Source organism: Harmonia axyridis, chromosome 2 (assembly GCF_914767665.1).
Source record: "Harmonia axyridis chromosome 2, icHarAxyr1.1, whole genome shotgun sequence".
NCBI lineage: Eukaryota > Metazoa > Arthropoda > Insecta > Coleoptera > Coccinellidae > Harmonia > Harmonia axyridis.
Window position 1 is genome coordinate 15400071 of NC_059502.1, and position 15428 is coordinate 15415498.

Here is a 15428-nt window from a genome sequence, read left to right on the forward strand (position 1 = left end):
GTTTCGCAAAGTGTCGTGAGTCGGGCTTGGAATAGGTTAATCCAAAACGACTCAGTAGCTTATGTTCATGGGGGAGGTCGGCGGCGCAGTACAACAGCTGCCCAAGATCGTCTTTTGATCCTCAATGCTAGGAGAAATCCCACTTACCCGGCGTCGCGGCTCAATAGATCACTGAGAGTTGCAACAGGAGTTCTAATTTCGAACCAGACTGTAAGACGACGACTACATGTTCGTGGTTTGAGAGCACGTAGGAGGGTACAACATCCCCGTTTGAATAGGGAACACCGGGTTCATCGACGCCAATGGGCTGAGGAGCACCGCAATTGGTCACTTGAAGATTGGAGCCGATGTTTATTTACGGATGTAAATCACATATCACATTATGATTATTGAACCCATAATTGTTCCGTTTGCGGCTGCCGTGGGCGAGAATTTCATTTTAATTGACGATAATGCCCGTTCACACCGTAGTCGTCTGGTTAATGAAGCGCTAGAAACTCATGCTATTGATAGGATGGACTGGCCAGCTCGCTCTCCAGACATGAATTGCATCGAACATGTCTGGTCTGAGATGTCTAGACAATTGTCAACCTTAGAACAACCGATCAATAACCTAGAAGACCTTTCTAACGCTTTACGGGATATTTGGACGAATTTGCCCCAAAATTTTATAAATCGTTGCTTGAGACGAGCTCGTGGGGGACCAACTAGGTACTAGCTTAACCGAAACTTCAGCCTTCTTGTGGTTTCATCATAAAATTTTTATGTTATTCAAACACAGAATTTTGAGTGTTCCTAATAAAGTCTTTTTTTCTCTCCAACTTTCCATTTTTTTCATTCTTTTCTCAAGTGAACCATATTATCAACTGAAAATACTCTGATATCTGACTAAATTTATAATCTTCGAGCGAATATTTCAGAAATAAATTTAGAACAAGTAAGTGATCCCTATCAATTGTTGAGCAGTGTATTTGGTTTATAAATTTGCTTCCGCCGTTTTGCAATAGATGGCTGTAGCGGTAAGTGGTAGTCGAAATAAATTGATCGTAGAAGCTTATGTATTTGTGAACATAATGCCATCGAAATATTAGTCGATTTGTGTATGCATCATAAAGTTATTCTCGATTAAACATGTCCGCTTACGAGCCAAAATCTCTTCATTTCCGGGATTATAATTTTTTGCTTTGTTATGAAAGAATCTGTGGCTGAGGCCCATCGAATGCTCTCAAAAATCTATGGTGAGGACGATATTAGAGAAAGAATATGCCTAGAGTGGTTTCAACGCTTCAAGAACGGTGATTTAGACGTCGAAGACCAGCATGGCAGGGGAAGAGGAAAGGTTTTCGAAGATGCCGATTTGGGGCCTTACTTGGTCAAGACTCGTGTCAAACTCAATAAGAATTAGCAGAATCTTTGGGAGTAACACAACAAGCCATTTGAAAACGCCTGAATGTCATGAAAATGATTCAGAAACAAGGAAATTGGGCGCCGTACGAGTTGAAGTCGAGAGATGTTGAACGGCGTTTGTTTACTTGTGAACTGCTGCTTATATATTTCATACGAAAAATGGGTTCATTAAGATAATCCAAAGCGCAGAAATTCGTGGGGATATCCTGGCCATGCTTCCAAGTCGACGGCCAAACCGAATATTCACGGTTCCAAGGTCATGCTTATTATTTGGTGGGACCAGCTCGACGTAGTGTCCTATTATGAGTTGTTGAAACCAAAATCACAGGTGATCGTTATCAAACGCAACTTATGCGTTTGAGCCGAGCATTGAAAGAAAAACGGCTGCAATATGACGAGGGACATGATAAAGTGGTTTTTCAGCATGACAATGCTCGACCTCATGTTGCGAAAGTGGTCAAGACATACTTGTATTCTCCAGACGTTGCTGCCGAGGGCTATCATTTGTTTCGGCACACGGCCTGGATGACTGAACTTAAGCACTGAAGTAAAAAATTGGAACGATTCGTGGATCGCTTCCAAAGATGACCAGTTTTTTCAACGCGGGATTTACACTCTGCCTCAAAGATGGGAGAAAGTAGGGGCCAGCGATGGACAATACTTTGACTAATAAATGTATAATCAGTTTTTTACAATGAAGCCACGAGTTTCAGGAAAAAACGGCGGGAGCAAAGTTGTACGCCTGTGTATAATAGATCATTTTCAAATTTTTTTGAGCAATATTCCAATTGACTTCAAAAATCAGTAAGACGAAAATACCATATTCTGTGTCGAGTTTACAATAAAAATTTGATGCGTCAAACGTCAAAACCTATTTCATGATGACACTCATATTTATTGTATTTGGACTTCTGTTAGAAGTTAACCCCGAAGTGAAGATATTTTGTAAAGAGTTCTCTATATCGGAAGCTACCAACTGGCGACCTATTTTGTGCAGACTCCGAAAAATTTGAGAATACCAGAGAATTTCCTATCGAATTTAACATGAACTGCTGTAAATACCCAGGTAAATACTCTATTTTCTCCTATTCTATCAGAAATCATAGTTTTGCTGTTTTTGCGCATCTGGATTTGTCGCTAATGAAATAATGGAAAGGTCATCACTGCATGATGGTGAATGGAGCAGCAATGAAGCTGCGAATATTTTCGGGAGTGATAAAGCTGCACTACAAATGCAAATAATTGATCGTTTTGAAACATAAATATTGAGAAGTTTAGAAGAATCTCATAGAAAATTTGTGTGTGATAAACATCCAGAATTAAACAAAATTGGCTTTGAACCTTTGCATAATGTTGGAATTAACATATAATTGTGATGCTGGAAGATTCTTAAAGATGAACTTTATTGAAAATTGATTTAATTTATTTTTAATGAGTCAAAATATTCAGATTCATTTTCGTTTTATTTATTATAGGAAAGACAAAATCCGCTATATTTCACAATTTTTCTTCAATAAAGGTGGAAATGCAAACCAAGCGGCTGAAAATGGAAAGAGTGATCCTGATCCTGTAACAGCCAATCATGCTCAATTTTGGTTTCCTCCATTTCGTTCAGGTAATTTCAGTTTCCAATGCACTTGGAGGCCAAATGTCGATAATGTCGATAAAACCATGGAAATTGTAGCGTTTGACCGTCATGCAAGCACTATTTCGATTGCCCAAAAGCTAACGATTGCACAAAAAACCTTTTGGAACTATTTAGTTGAAGTTTGTCTCAAGAAAAAGCTCGATGTATGGGTACCACACGAGTTGACGCAAAAGACCTCATTGACCGAATTTCCAACTGCGAATTGCTTCGGCATCGCAACAAAAACTACCCATTTTTGAAGCGGTTGGTGACTGGTGATGAAAAGTAGATTACTCACGACAACGTCAAGCGAAAACGGTCTTGGTCGAAACGCAGTGAGCCGGCGGAAACGGTGACCAAAGTAGGATTGACCGTCAGAAGGTTAACAGTTAACTCGAAACTGAACTGTCAACAATTAACGTTTAAAGGAAACAATCTCCCAGAAGCTTGGCCAATAAGAAAGGAGTTGTATCCCATCAGGACAACGCCAGGCCACACACGTCGACAGTGATTCGCCAGAAGCTCCGGGAACATGGTTGGGAGGTTGTTATGCATCCACCTCATAGTCCGGACCTGGCACCAAATGATCACCATCTGTTTCTGTCCATGGCGAAGAATTTTTGATGGTGAAAAATTCGCTTCAAAAGAGGCTTGTGAAAATCGACACTCAATTTTTTGCCAATAGAGACGAGGACTTCTAACGGGTGTTTTTTTTCGAGGTATATAACTTTAAGTTGGCATTACTGTTCAAGATGGCGACCGATTTAACAACTGTCAAGTGATTTATTCTCAGTTTGGTTTGGTTTGGCAATTCATCATGAATAGACTCACGCCTAAACAACGCTTGAGAATAGTGCAATTTTATTTCGAAAATAATGATTCTGTGCGGAATACGTATCGCGCACTACGTCCACTTCATTTTGTTTAGCAATGAAGCGCACTTCTGGTTGAATGGCTACGTCAACAATCAAAACTGCCGCATTTGGAGTGCAGCTAATCCTCACGTGTATGTCGAAAACCGTTACATCCAGAAAAACTGACTGTTTGGTGTGCTTTATGGGCTGGTGGAATCATTGGTCCGTACTTCTTCAAAAACGATGATGGCCAGAACGTTACAGTCAATGGTGATCGGTATAGAGCCATGATTACTAACTTTTTCATTTTTGAATTGAACAACCATGATGTCCAGGAGATGTGGTTCCAACAAGATTTATTGAAAGATACGTTTGGTGACCGCCTAATTCCACGTTTTGGACCTGTGAATTAGCCTCCAAGATCTTGTGATTTAACACCGCTAGACTACTTTTTGTGGGGCTATGTAAAGTCATTGGTCTATACGGATAAGCCACAAACCCTTGACCATTCGGAAGACAACATTCGCCGTGTTATTGCCGATATACGGCCACAAATGTTGGAAAAAGTCGTTGAAAATTGGACGTCCAGATTGGACTACATCCGAGCCAGCCGTGGCGGTCATATGCCAGAAATCATATTTAAAATGTAATGCCACAAGATTATCTTGCGGACAAATAAAATTCATATCAATCGAATAATCCATCGTTGTTTTATTGCAATTTAAAGTTCTATAGCTCTAAAAAAAACACCCTTTATAAGAGTGGAGAAATGGCAACAAGTTATCGAACAAAACGACACATATTTGATCTGAACCGAATCATTTTTACCATGGTAATTAAAGCCTTGTTTTTCATGTTAAAAAAAAATAATGGATTTCTTGTTACTTCAACTTTTACAATATGATTTAAAATATTGTCAACTATATTTATTGTTTTATCTTCATCGACAATACAAAGTTCCTGTTGGAAAACCCTTTACTAGAATAAATAACGAAGAAAAATCCGTGCCGAAACCTCGCCCGCAAGTATCAAAACGCTAATAGTCATCCCGAATAATAACCGGGTGAATCGTTCCAGTTTTCATTCACGGGACAAATTGGGAACGGTGCGATAGCATCAAAGACAGAGTCGGCTAATGCCCGCAAATAATGGAAGATCGCCACTCCGCCGGTATTATCGAGCGTGCATTACTTTCCTTTCGTATTGTTGAGAAAATCGGCCATTATTCGAACGACCTTATCGGAAACGCTATCACCACACCTTGAAACACAATAGTCAATCCTGGATCTAGGGTGGGTGTTAGGAGAGATTGGCGCGGTTAGAACTGTTGGCATTTGCCCATTTCGATTAAAGGCATGGTGAAATTTCCGTTCAATTTAGTTTCTTGTTGCGCCTCCGACATCGGCGGGGTGGGGAGATCCGGCTCGAAGGGGACGGAAAGACCAACTACTCCCGCGGGGGCGCAGCAGATCGGATCGATTACCGGTTTCCTACTTTCGGATTTATAAAACTTTTGATTTCGCTATTCCTTCATGTCGGGCAGGAGCTTTTATACTAATGGTCGCATTTTCACGTACCTTTCCCGTTTGGATTTCCTTTTGGTTTAGGGGTTTATCGGAATTGGTTGCGGGACAGAAGGAAATCTTATTTTATGTAACGGCGGATCGAGATATTTTATAGGAAGGGTTATGTTGCGGGATTTTATCTGCCCTCACTCAGCGAAGGTTGCGAGAGATACCGGAAGACGGTTTTATTTCATCGTGGCCCGGCAGATTTATCGCGTCGAGTTGAAAATTGGTCTCTGTTGAGATCCGGGTATTGTACAGGGTGGTCCAAACTAGACGCGTTTGAAAGGAAGGTGCTCTTATGGATTATTTTAGAATCGCATTTGATATATAACGAAAATTAGTGGAAAGACCTATTGATCAATTTTGTATTCAAAAGTCATTATAAATTCACTAATATATTTCATTGAAATACGGAATATTGTATTATATAACTAAAATTGAGTTTTAAAAATTAAAATTTGATTAACGCCCAGTGGCAGGAACGTTCATTAAAATTGAATCCTCTATTAAACGATGCAGGTAGCCAGTGGTTGAAATTTTAATGACGACTTTAAATTTTGATTAGCGTTCCTGCTACTGGGTGTTTGAATCAAAATAAGAAAAATTCCGTTAAAAGGGCACAGAAGCAGCAGAAACATTTTCTCAATCGACAACAGTCCTACCATGGAAATTCCAATTATTCACGGAATAAAATTGAAGAGCCATCGAAAGTAGAAAAATGCAAAGCAGAAGGCTTCCGAAATTAAAGAAAAATTGATAGACTGAATAAGTGAATGAACCAGAGCTAGCGTTGTCATGGTGAAGGATGATTCTTTTGCGCCATTTTTTTCGAATCTTCAAAAATTCTTCTGATAAAAAAAAAGGTCATGTACCATTTAGAATTGATAGTTTAACGTTGCTCTGATGGTATCTACGGTAAACACATGTCCGGCTATTGCGATGAAACAGGTGTCCATTTGTTTCGTAGTGTTTCCAGTAGTTGTTGGATTTGATTCATTTTGAAAGAATCATACAGTAGACTGCTGTTTATCATTGACGGGTTCATATGCTTTTATCTTATATCCAAGATTCGACATTCGTCAAGATCTCATAAATGTCTTTTGAAGTACCGCTATTAAATGTTGTGAGAATTCCTTTTCCTCAACTGACACGGATACACTGACTATTCAGAGTGTTTGAGTGGATATGTCTTGTCGATTATCAGAAATACGTCCATGTCTGGGCTCTAACTGTGCTTAGAGAAATTAAAGTACCGGTAGCATCTCGATGGTATTGACTTGCCATTCTGCAAGTGCTGAGAGTGAGTTTTTTTCGCTTTGTAGCACGTAGTCTACTACTTTTGGGTCTTTGACGTACAGTTCCAATGGCAAAGTATCGTACCAGTGAACTCGATATCAAACTTTCGCTTACATTGAAAAATTAGACATTTGCAATTATCCCAATCCAAAAGGTCACATCGTCCTCGGATAAAACTTTCATTTCATTTTCATTATAGAAACTGAAGAAAAACATGTACATGTGCATTTCTGTTGCGTATGAACAAAAAAATATTGAGCTTGATAAAAACTCGCTTCACGATGAACCAGAATATGTTTTTATGATTTTTATGAGTTTATGTAATTGGCAAAAATATTGAGATGATACAAAAAATATACTCAATCTGTGACGAGCATTTAATCTAGGTATATAGGCAATATAAAAATTCTGTTTTTTTCAGGTTTTAATCCGGAATTCGTACCAAATGGCAGTCTCGAAGGAATCAAACAGACATCCAGCCACCACTCAACTGCCTCTCTTGGTCAAACACACCACAGTGTTCGGAGTGTCGAAGAAACAGAAGCTGCCCACGATCTTCTTTCTTTATCTCAAAGTCTACCACCTCTTCAGGCCCCTTCAGCCGTCACGATACATGCAACTCTACCTACAGAGGAAGCCATATCCCCTTCAAGGTAAGAAAACTGTTCAACTCCATTATTATAAGAGAAGATTTACCGAATCTATGGTTGAAACATCCCCACTACATGGATGACCCTTTTCATTGGCAATGGTACGGAATTGTAGATATTGCAAGGAATAAATATAAAACGCATTAGTTGAGTAGGGAAAGAATGATTTGAATAATTTCCTTTCCAACGTTACTTTGAAGGAAGGGAGGTACAATAGGCGTGATCGAAATGATTAGGTCTAGATTATCTGAATTATGATTTGAGTTAATGATTTGTAGGAAACGAGAAGCATTTTCATATTTTTATTTTGAGATGTTTGCACCGTGACGTCATGATCGTATTTCGACTATGCTTTGAAAGAAAAAGAAGGAAGAAGATCACTGTTTTGTTTAAGGAAATGATTCAACAGCGATTTGAACATTTTTTATTTTTATCAGCCTTAGGTTTAAAATGAAAATTGTAATTCTAAAAAATCATTATTCTATCTTTTTATGTATTATAAGTTCATAAAATTCAATTTATAATATTATACTCGATTTATAATGTTGATGATGAATTTATGTTTGAATTTCAGTTTCGATTTAATTCTGGATAGAATGCTGTTTCACTAAAAATTCGAAATAATTTTAGAACATGTGTTGCAAAATGGCGAATGCGTTGGTATTTCAATTTTAATGGAAGAATAAGTAATAAATATGGTTGAGGTGGTTCATAATTCAGCAGAGTAATCCAAATTTCACAAATTGAGCTTTCACTAACGTACCCTCTTGAAAATCGGTACAGCATCAATCTTGCTTAAAACGTACACTTTTTTATGTATCTTAATTGTATAGTTATCCATAATGTAGTATCCAATTGTTTAATTTTTGATTGACAGCTATTGTTTTTGAAAAGTACACGATATTTTTGCACTTTTTTGAACAATTGTAGAGAAAAAGCACATGAAATCACAAGGAACCAGATCTGAAGAATAAGCAGGATGGTCGAACAGTTGGAAGTGCAATTTTTCAATTTGACTTTAGTTTTCATCGATTGGTGATGAGTTGTATTGTCTTGACGAAATAATTTTTCTCTTTTGCATTTGAAGACGTTTTTTCTTAATTTCTGCACTTGATTCAATAACGTTATGTGATATTCACTGTTGTTGGCCCTGTTGAACGCCAGCTCATTTCGAGACTATGGTGGTTTTAGGAAACTTCACTCACTACTTTCAACCCAGCTGAATCTCTTTTTGACTCAGGAGTGTAGTGATGAATCCATGTTTCATCCACTGTCACATATCAACGCAAAAATCCTGTACATCCCGTTTTTTCCCTTGAACAGCTTGCTTTTGGACATCGGAACCCATTTCTACTCATTTCCCATGTACAAATGATCACGCGAAATAGAAAACACACTGCCTTCTGATATCTTCAACTCAACCGCAATCTCACGTAAATGCAATTTACGATCCCTCAAAAACGTCGACATTTTGAAATTTTCGGAAATAACTGCAGAATTCTGGTAACCAGAGCACCCAGCATCGTCAGTGATTCTTGGGCCACCTTTGAAGTCAGTATACTACCTTTCAAATGTTATTGTTGATGGAGCAAAATCTGAATAACGCTTGAGCCATTGTTTTGCTTGCACACCTTTCAAATGTGGTGTCACTTAACCTCCAATATCTCAATCCAAATTCAACTCCTTGTTCTGCACAATTTCAAGCTTTTTACTAACGAGAAAAATTACTGCCGGTGCCATCTTCGTGCCAGTACTTATTCTGTGACGTGAAACCATGGGCGTGCAATTGGTTTCACTCTCTTCATAGATGGAATAGTTAAGTGTTATAAAATTTCGCTTCACAGAAGACCACAATCACATCCCGCTAACATTATACCTAGTGTCTTAGATGTCACAAGTACTGCATTCACTAATTCCCCCATTCTCTCTTGTTTCAGACAGCCTTCGCCTTCACCACAAGACAACAACGCCAAACACCCAAAACCCCAGGTCATCATGCCCATACCCTGCTACCCCTCCCCCATCGTCTACGTAGTCCAAATGCCTCCCCTTCCCACACCCCCAACGTCAGACTGCTCCTCCGACACCGAGAACCTCCAGATACCAACTTTCTCCACGTTCGAAAAGATAAAATTCGCGAATGTCCAGGCGCCGTCCGAGGACCAGAACAGCGACATCTTGATACTGCCGCTGTCGCCGGAACCGGAAGTTGTAGAAAATGGCGCGGATCGATCGAGGATGGCAGGCGGGGGCGATACTGTCAAAATGGAAACTGTGATAGCGTCCTGCCCGTTGGACATACCGGACAGGCGGAAACGCAAAAACAAAAGGACCAATAAAACTAAGAAGACTTCAAAAAACAACAACGTCAACGATACGGAACAGTCGGCGTCAGCTGACCTCAGGACACCGAAGGGGCCTAAACCAGTAAGTTTCACTTTGATATTTTTCATTTTTTTATCTCGGGTTCCATCCAGATAGGCTCATATTTATAGAGCGATATTTTCTGGGCAATTTATGATGGAAACGGAGCGGCGAAGATGAAAGGAATACATAATTGGGGAAATGGGATCAGGGTGAGGAGGACCAGTTTCTGCCAGTTATTTCGATGGTTTGGCGGCAGATTAAAAATAATAGAGAGTTTTTTGTTTCAATATTGAAGAACTTGAATTTCGTAGTGAGCAATATGATTTGGATTCTAATGAGTGTTTAATTTTTCATCACTTTGTCCAATAAATCTGGCCGAGCATCGTCAATGGTGGCTCTAATATTGGCTTCAACTGCTTCAAGAGTTGGTTTTTCGGCATAAACTAGTGACTTAACATAGTCCTAGAAAAGTAATCGAAAGGTATTAAGAAACACAAACGACAGGGCCTCTTCTGGAAATAAAATTATCACCAAATTGATGTTGGAATATATTGATGGTCAAGCGCGCTGTATAACACGTTGCCCCATCTTGTTGAAACCAAATGTCGTCGATGTTTAGCTGATTAGTTTTTGAATTGGTGATTCGTTGTTGGCTTGATGATTGTCTTTGCTCTATATACGGCAATTTTGGTTCTTGACGGAGCCATTCATCCAGAAATGACCTTATCACTAAACAAAATACTCCGGTAAAAATGCTCATCTTCGGCTAGTTTCAAATGAGCCCAATAAGCAAAAATGCAACGTAACGATGGGCATTTGGCTTCAATTCTTACACGAGATTTTGAATCGAGTAGAGTAAAATTATCGCGATAAAATCACTTCATCATGTCTCTCGTTGTATTGCAGCCGTTTGTCTTTCAATGCTCGACTCAAACGCATTAATTGCGTTCGATAACTATTGCCTGTGATAGTTTCAGTCGATATTAACAACTCATTAAACACTATGCCGAGATTGTCCCAACAAATACTGAGCATGCTCTTGGAACCGTGAATATTCGGTTTGGCCGTCGACGTGGAAGCATGGCCGAGATATCTCTATGATTTTCTGCACTTGCGATTATCGTAATGAACCCATGTTTCGTCTACATTCACAATGCGATGCAAAAATCCCTTCCGTTTTTGTCTTGCAAGCAACTGTTCACAAACAAACAAACTCGTTCAACATCTCCCGGATTCAACTCGTACGGTACCCAAATTCCCTTGTTTCTGAATAATTCTCATGATTTTCAGGCGTTTTGAAATGGCTTTTTGCGTCACTCCCAATGATTCTGCTAATTCTTGTTGCGTTTGACACGAGTCTTTATCAAGTAATGCCTCCAATTCTGCATCTTCGAAAACCTTCTCTCATCCACCGCCATGCTGGTCTGCGACGTCAAAATCACCGTTCTTGAAGCGTTGAGACCACTCTCGGCACGTTATTTCACTAAGAATGGCCTCAACATAGGTATTTGAGAGCATAAGATGAGCATCAGCCGCAGATTTCTCCATATTAAAGCACAAAATTAAAACCTTCCGCAAATGACGGAAATTTAGCTCGTAAGCCGACATGTTTAATCGAGAATAACTTTATGATGCAGACACAAATCGACTAATATACCGATGGCGTTATGTTTACAAATACCTAAGCTTATTGTATGACATCTACGATTAATTTTTTCGACTACCAATTATCGCTACAGCCATCTATTGCAAAACGGCGGAAGCAAATTTGTACACCTAATATTTCTCTTATTTCAGAAATATTACAAAGTTGTAGCAGTGGAAGAAGTAGACCATGACTACCGCATTCCAACAACGCCAATGGAAGTAGTGACTGAGATCAAAACGAATCGCTACGTGTGCGGTGAGTGTGGTAAACAGTACGCAACGTCCAGCAATCTTTCCCGACACAAGCAGACCCACCGAAGTCTGGATTCGAACAACGCTAAGAAATGTCTAACCTGTGGTAAGGCCTACGTTAGCATGCCAGCCTTAGCGATGCATCTGCTAACCCATAAATTATCCCACTGTTGCGGTGAATGCGGAAAGCAGTTCTCTAGACCTTGGTTGCTCCAAGGTCACCTAAGGTCGCACACGGGCGAGAAGCCTTACGGGTGCGCGCATTGCGGAAAGGCATTCGCAGACAGAAGTAATTTAAGGGCACATATGATGACGCATTCGCCCGAGAAAAATTTCAGTTGTTTCAAATGTAAAAAAACTTTTGTACTGAAGTCGTATCTGAACAAACATCAAGAGTCTGCTTGTTTGACAGTTGAGGAAAGAAAAACGTTGGAGAATGAAACGAAGTCTGTTCATGTTGAAACCCAAACGATTCCTCGTTGAAATTATTAGGAATATTTCATTTTTACAACTTCAATTCTTAGATATCAGTCTGATTCGGAACAAACGTCACCAAACATTGTATCCAATCTAGAGGGTGTTTTACAAGTTTTGAGACAAACTTTGACAGATGATAGTTGTGCTCATTTTGAACATTTTTTTTATGAACATAGATGCGATCGTTTTCGTTTAGAGGTTACAAGAACTTGAAATAATTCATTTTCATGTTGGAGTTAAGTAGGCCGACCAACGAAAATAACAGTTGATATGACAACTAAAATTTTGTCCATGGTAACTTCAAAAACATGCACAAAATGATAGGTTATCATGTGATCTATCGAATCATAATGAACATATAGGGGCACTATAGAATTCATAAAACATCAGACCACCAACGTTTTAGTTTCAACCTTTGGTGTGAGATTCGATTTGATCCCAATAGATGTTGTAAATGATCGTACAAAGTACAAATTTGTAAAAAAAATTTGGAGTAAAACCTTTTTGACTAGAGCACAACATTGTTGAAAACAAGAAGTATCAGAATGATGGTGCAGCAAATAATAATTTACCGAATAAATGGATAAGTCGAGGAGGACTGATGCCATGGCTACCTTGTTCACCGGATCTCAATCCGTTAGATCTTGATTTATTGGTAAATATGAAGGAACGCGACTATAATGTTGAAATCACATATCATCAACAATTACTTGATACAATTCAAGATGCAGAAAATCAAATAGGCAAAGACCCAAATCTGATCCGCCTAATTCAGTTCGTTGATGTGAAACTTGCTTTCAAGCCGAAGGTGATCATTTTGAGCAATTTTTATTGTTTGTTGTTTGTGAAGATTATACAATGTTTGAAGTTCGAAAAAAGTTTTGACAAGAAAATATCTTTTTTAATTCTTGTAACTTCTAAACGGAAACATATCAGACATAGGATCATAGGAAAAAATCTGGTAAAGTTTACTATAGAGCTTGTAAAACACCCTGTATAATGTCGGATTGATCTAACCAATGTTAACTCCTGGAAATATGTCATTTACCAAATAAAAAAAATATTCAGATACAATTCATATATTTCTCTTTATGGTTTATGATATACAAAATAACATTTTTCATTTCTACTCATATTGATGAATATTTCACAATCTTAAATTACAATAAATATTCTCGATTCCAGTCCATATTCTTTGATATATTAAAAGAACTCATCCTGTGTATTCTCATTGATTGAGATTAGAGGTATCCATTGCTTACCAATAATCAGTTACTTGAATTTGTGATCTTGCTACTTGTCTGCCAGCCTGTCGCTTCTAGGAATTTATTCACCCATTCAAGCCGGATTTACATAAAATAATTACCTATTACATTTATGTAGGTATATGGTTTCCTGCTATCTATTGTGATATTTTTATATTTTATACCTTGTAAGTATGATAACTGACATCGTTTTTCCATTGAAGATATTGATTGCCTAATGAAGCGTTTATATTCAAGATTCATTCATTTCGAAATTTTCTCGAATATCTTTACCTCTAGTTGTTGATTGGGATTGCTTTGTCATCAGAATTTTTTTGTCTTATAATTATCCATTTGATTCATTAAGGTCTGTCCATTTCCCATCAAATATGATTCATCAATTGCCTACTGAGGAAGATTTTTAATCCAACTAATTGTAGAAATTAGTAAGCAGTAGTGTAAAATGATAATTACTCATTGCATTATCCAATGTACAAGGCAGTCGGCAGCTAAGTTCCCACCGATTGATAAATTCAGTTGACCAGAGGTGAAAGTACCGGGCCTACTAAATATAACGTGAACGCTGTTTGGTTGACATGTCACAAAAGGTGTGTACAGATGCATTTTATTATGTACATGCAATTCTCCTCACCCTGGTATAATCACGATCTCGTATTCGTGTGCTCTTTTTTTTATTGCAATCAGATGACTGGATAGAGCTCGCGTGTTACACCCTCAAAAGGAGTTAATTATGAGAAAATAATTATTTCACTCAACAACATGCTTTTTATCGACTGGTCTCTAGAAGATGAAAGTATTTTTCATCATGGGTAGTTAAGACATTTATGTATATTTTTGGCGCTGTCTTATTGGTAATGGAAGTGATTTCCCAGGAAACGAGAGAATACATATATTGGCAATTCCGAAAAAAGTACTCCTCAATCGGGAATCGAACCCGCAACCTCCAAACCAGTAGTCAAGCGCTCTCACCAGCTACCGAGGATTCTGAAAGTTCCAAGCGTATACGAGGAATCCCTTCTACCAGAATCAAATGTTCTATTCACCTTTCATCCAAGTCGTCGTCGACATATAGCGACATCAATAGGTTTATGAATCTTTCGAACAACCGAAGAATATTGAGCCAAAGATGAATTTGAAATAATGATTTTTGTCTGAAAATAATGGATGAAAGATGAATAGAATAGAGTTCCTCGTATGCGGTTGGAACTTTCAGCTTCCTCGGTATCTCATTGATGAGAGGGCTGGACTTGTTATTTGGAGGTTGCGGGTTCGATGTCCGCTCGAAGAGGTAATTTTTCAGGAATTAAAAATCATTTTCATGCCAATTCTCCCAAATATTTTCAGACAAAAATCATTATTTCAAATGTCAGAGAAATATTTTTTGTGGTTTCAAGAACGATAAAAACACACTGTTGAAATGAATTATTTAATCTTTGGCAATCGATTTCGGTATATTAACCATCATCAGGCCAGCTGAAAATATACATTTATGAAACTTTATGTTATTAATTTGACAAGATTTGAGGTTATCTCAGTGAGAGTTTTGTGGTGTTCCGATCATTTCTCCAGAGGAATCTCCAGATCTGAGGATCGGAGAATTAGCGACAAAATCCTAGACAATAGCGGTTGAGCTCGTTCGGGATCGGTGTGTGTTAAATAAATGAATAGAAGCAACGAATGACATCCAAATGGTCGGGAAAACGTCAGCATTACCATGAATATATATAGAGATTTCCGGTTCTCCAGTTTATTCTAATCAAGATAGGGGATTTATAACACTTCTGCGATTCAGAAAGTTTTCAGTTTCAGTAATAAACTGCGATAAACTGAAATTATTCAGGATAAGCCAGATTTATCTCGGTTTTTCCAGGGGTATAGCGTTGAGCATTCTAAATTGAATTAGGGGCGCAACCACAAGAGCTTTGCATGGCTAGAGTGTACGGGTTTCGGCGTTAGCATTATCGCAAAGCCCAACCGTTGACGATGACAAAAAGTTTAGCGAGGGTTCGGCAACTTGG

At 38.5% G+C, this 15428-nt stretch overlaps 1 protein-coding gene across 2 annotated transcripts in view; it reads left to right on the forward strand.

Annotated features, from left to right (window-relative positions):
* Positions 1 to 14795, forward strand: part of LOC123671997 (zinc finger protein SNAI1-like) — a 33677-nt gene extending 18882 nt beyond the window's left edge. Inside the window, exons 1-4 of one of the 2 annotated variants that reach the window (XM_045605937.1) lie at positions 2272 to 2473; positions 7174 to 7405; positions 9340 to 9829; positions 11567 to 14795. In XM_045605937.1, coding sequence (XP_045461893.1) covers positions 2452 to 2473; positions 7174 to 7405; positions 9340 to 9829; positions 11567 to 12151 — 1329 coding nt within the window. In that variant the 5' untranslated portion in view covers positions 2272 to 2451 and the 3' untranslated portion in view covers positions 12152 to 14795. Of the gene's footprint in view, positions 1 to 2271; positions 2474 to 7173; positions 7406 to 9339; positions 9830 to 11566 lie in introns of those variants that run through there. The other variant, XM_045605936.1, reaches the window with a different exon arrangement.
* Positions 14796 to 15428: the final 633 nt, after the last annotated feature.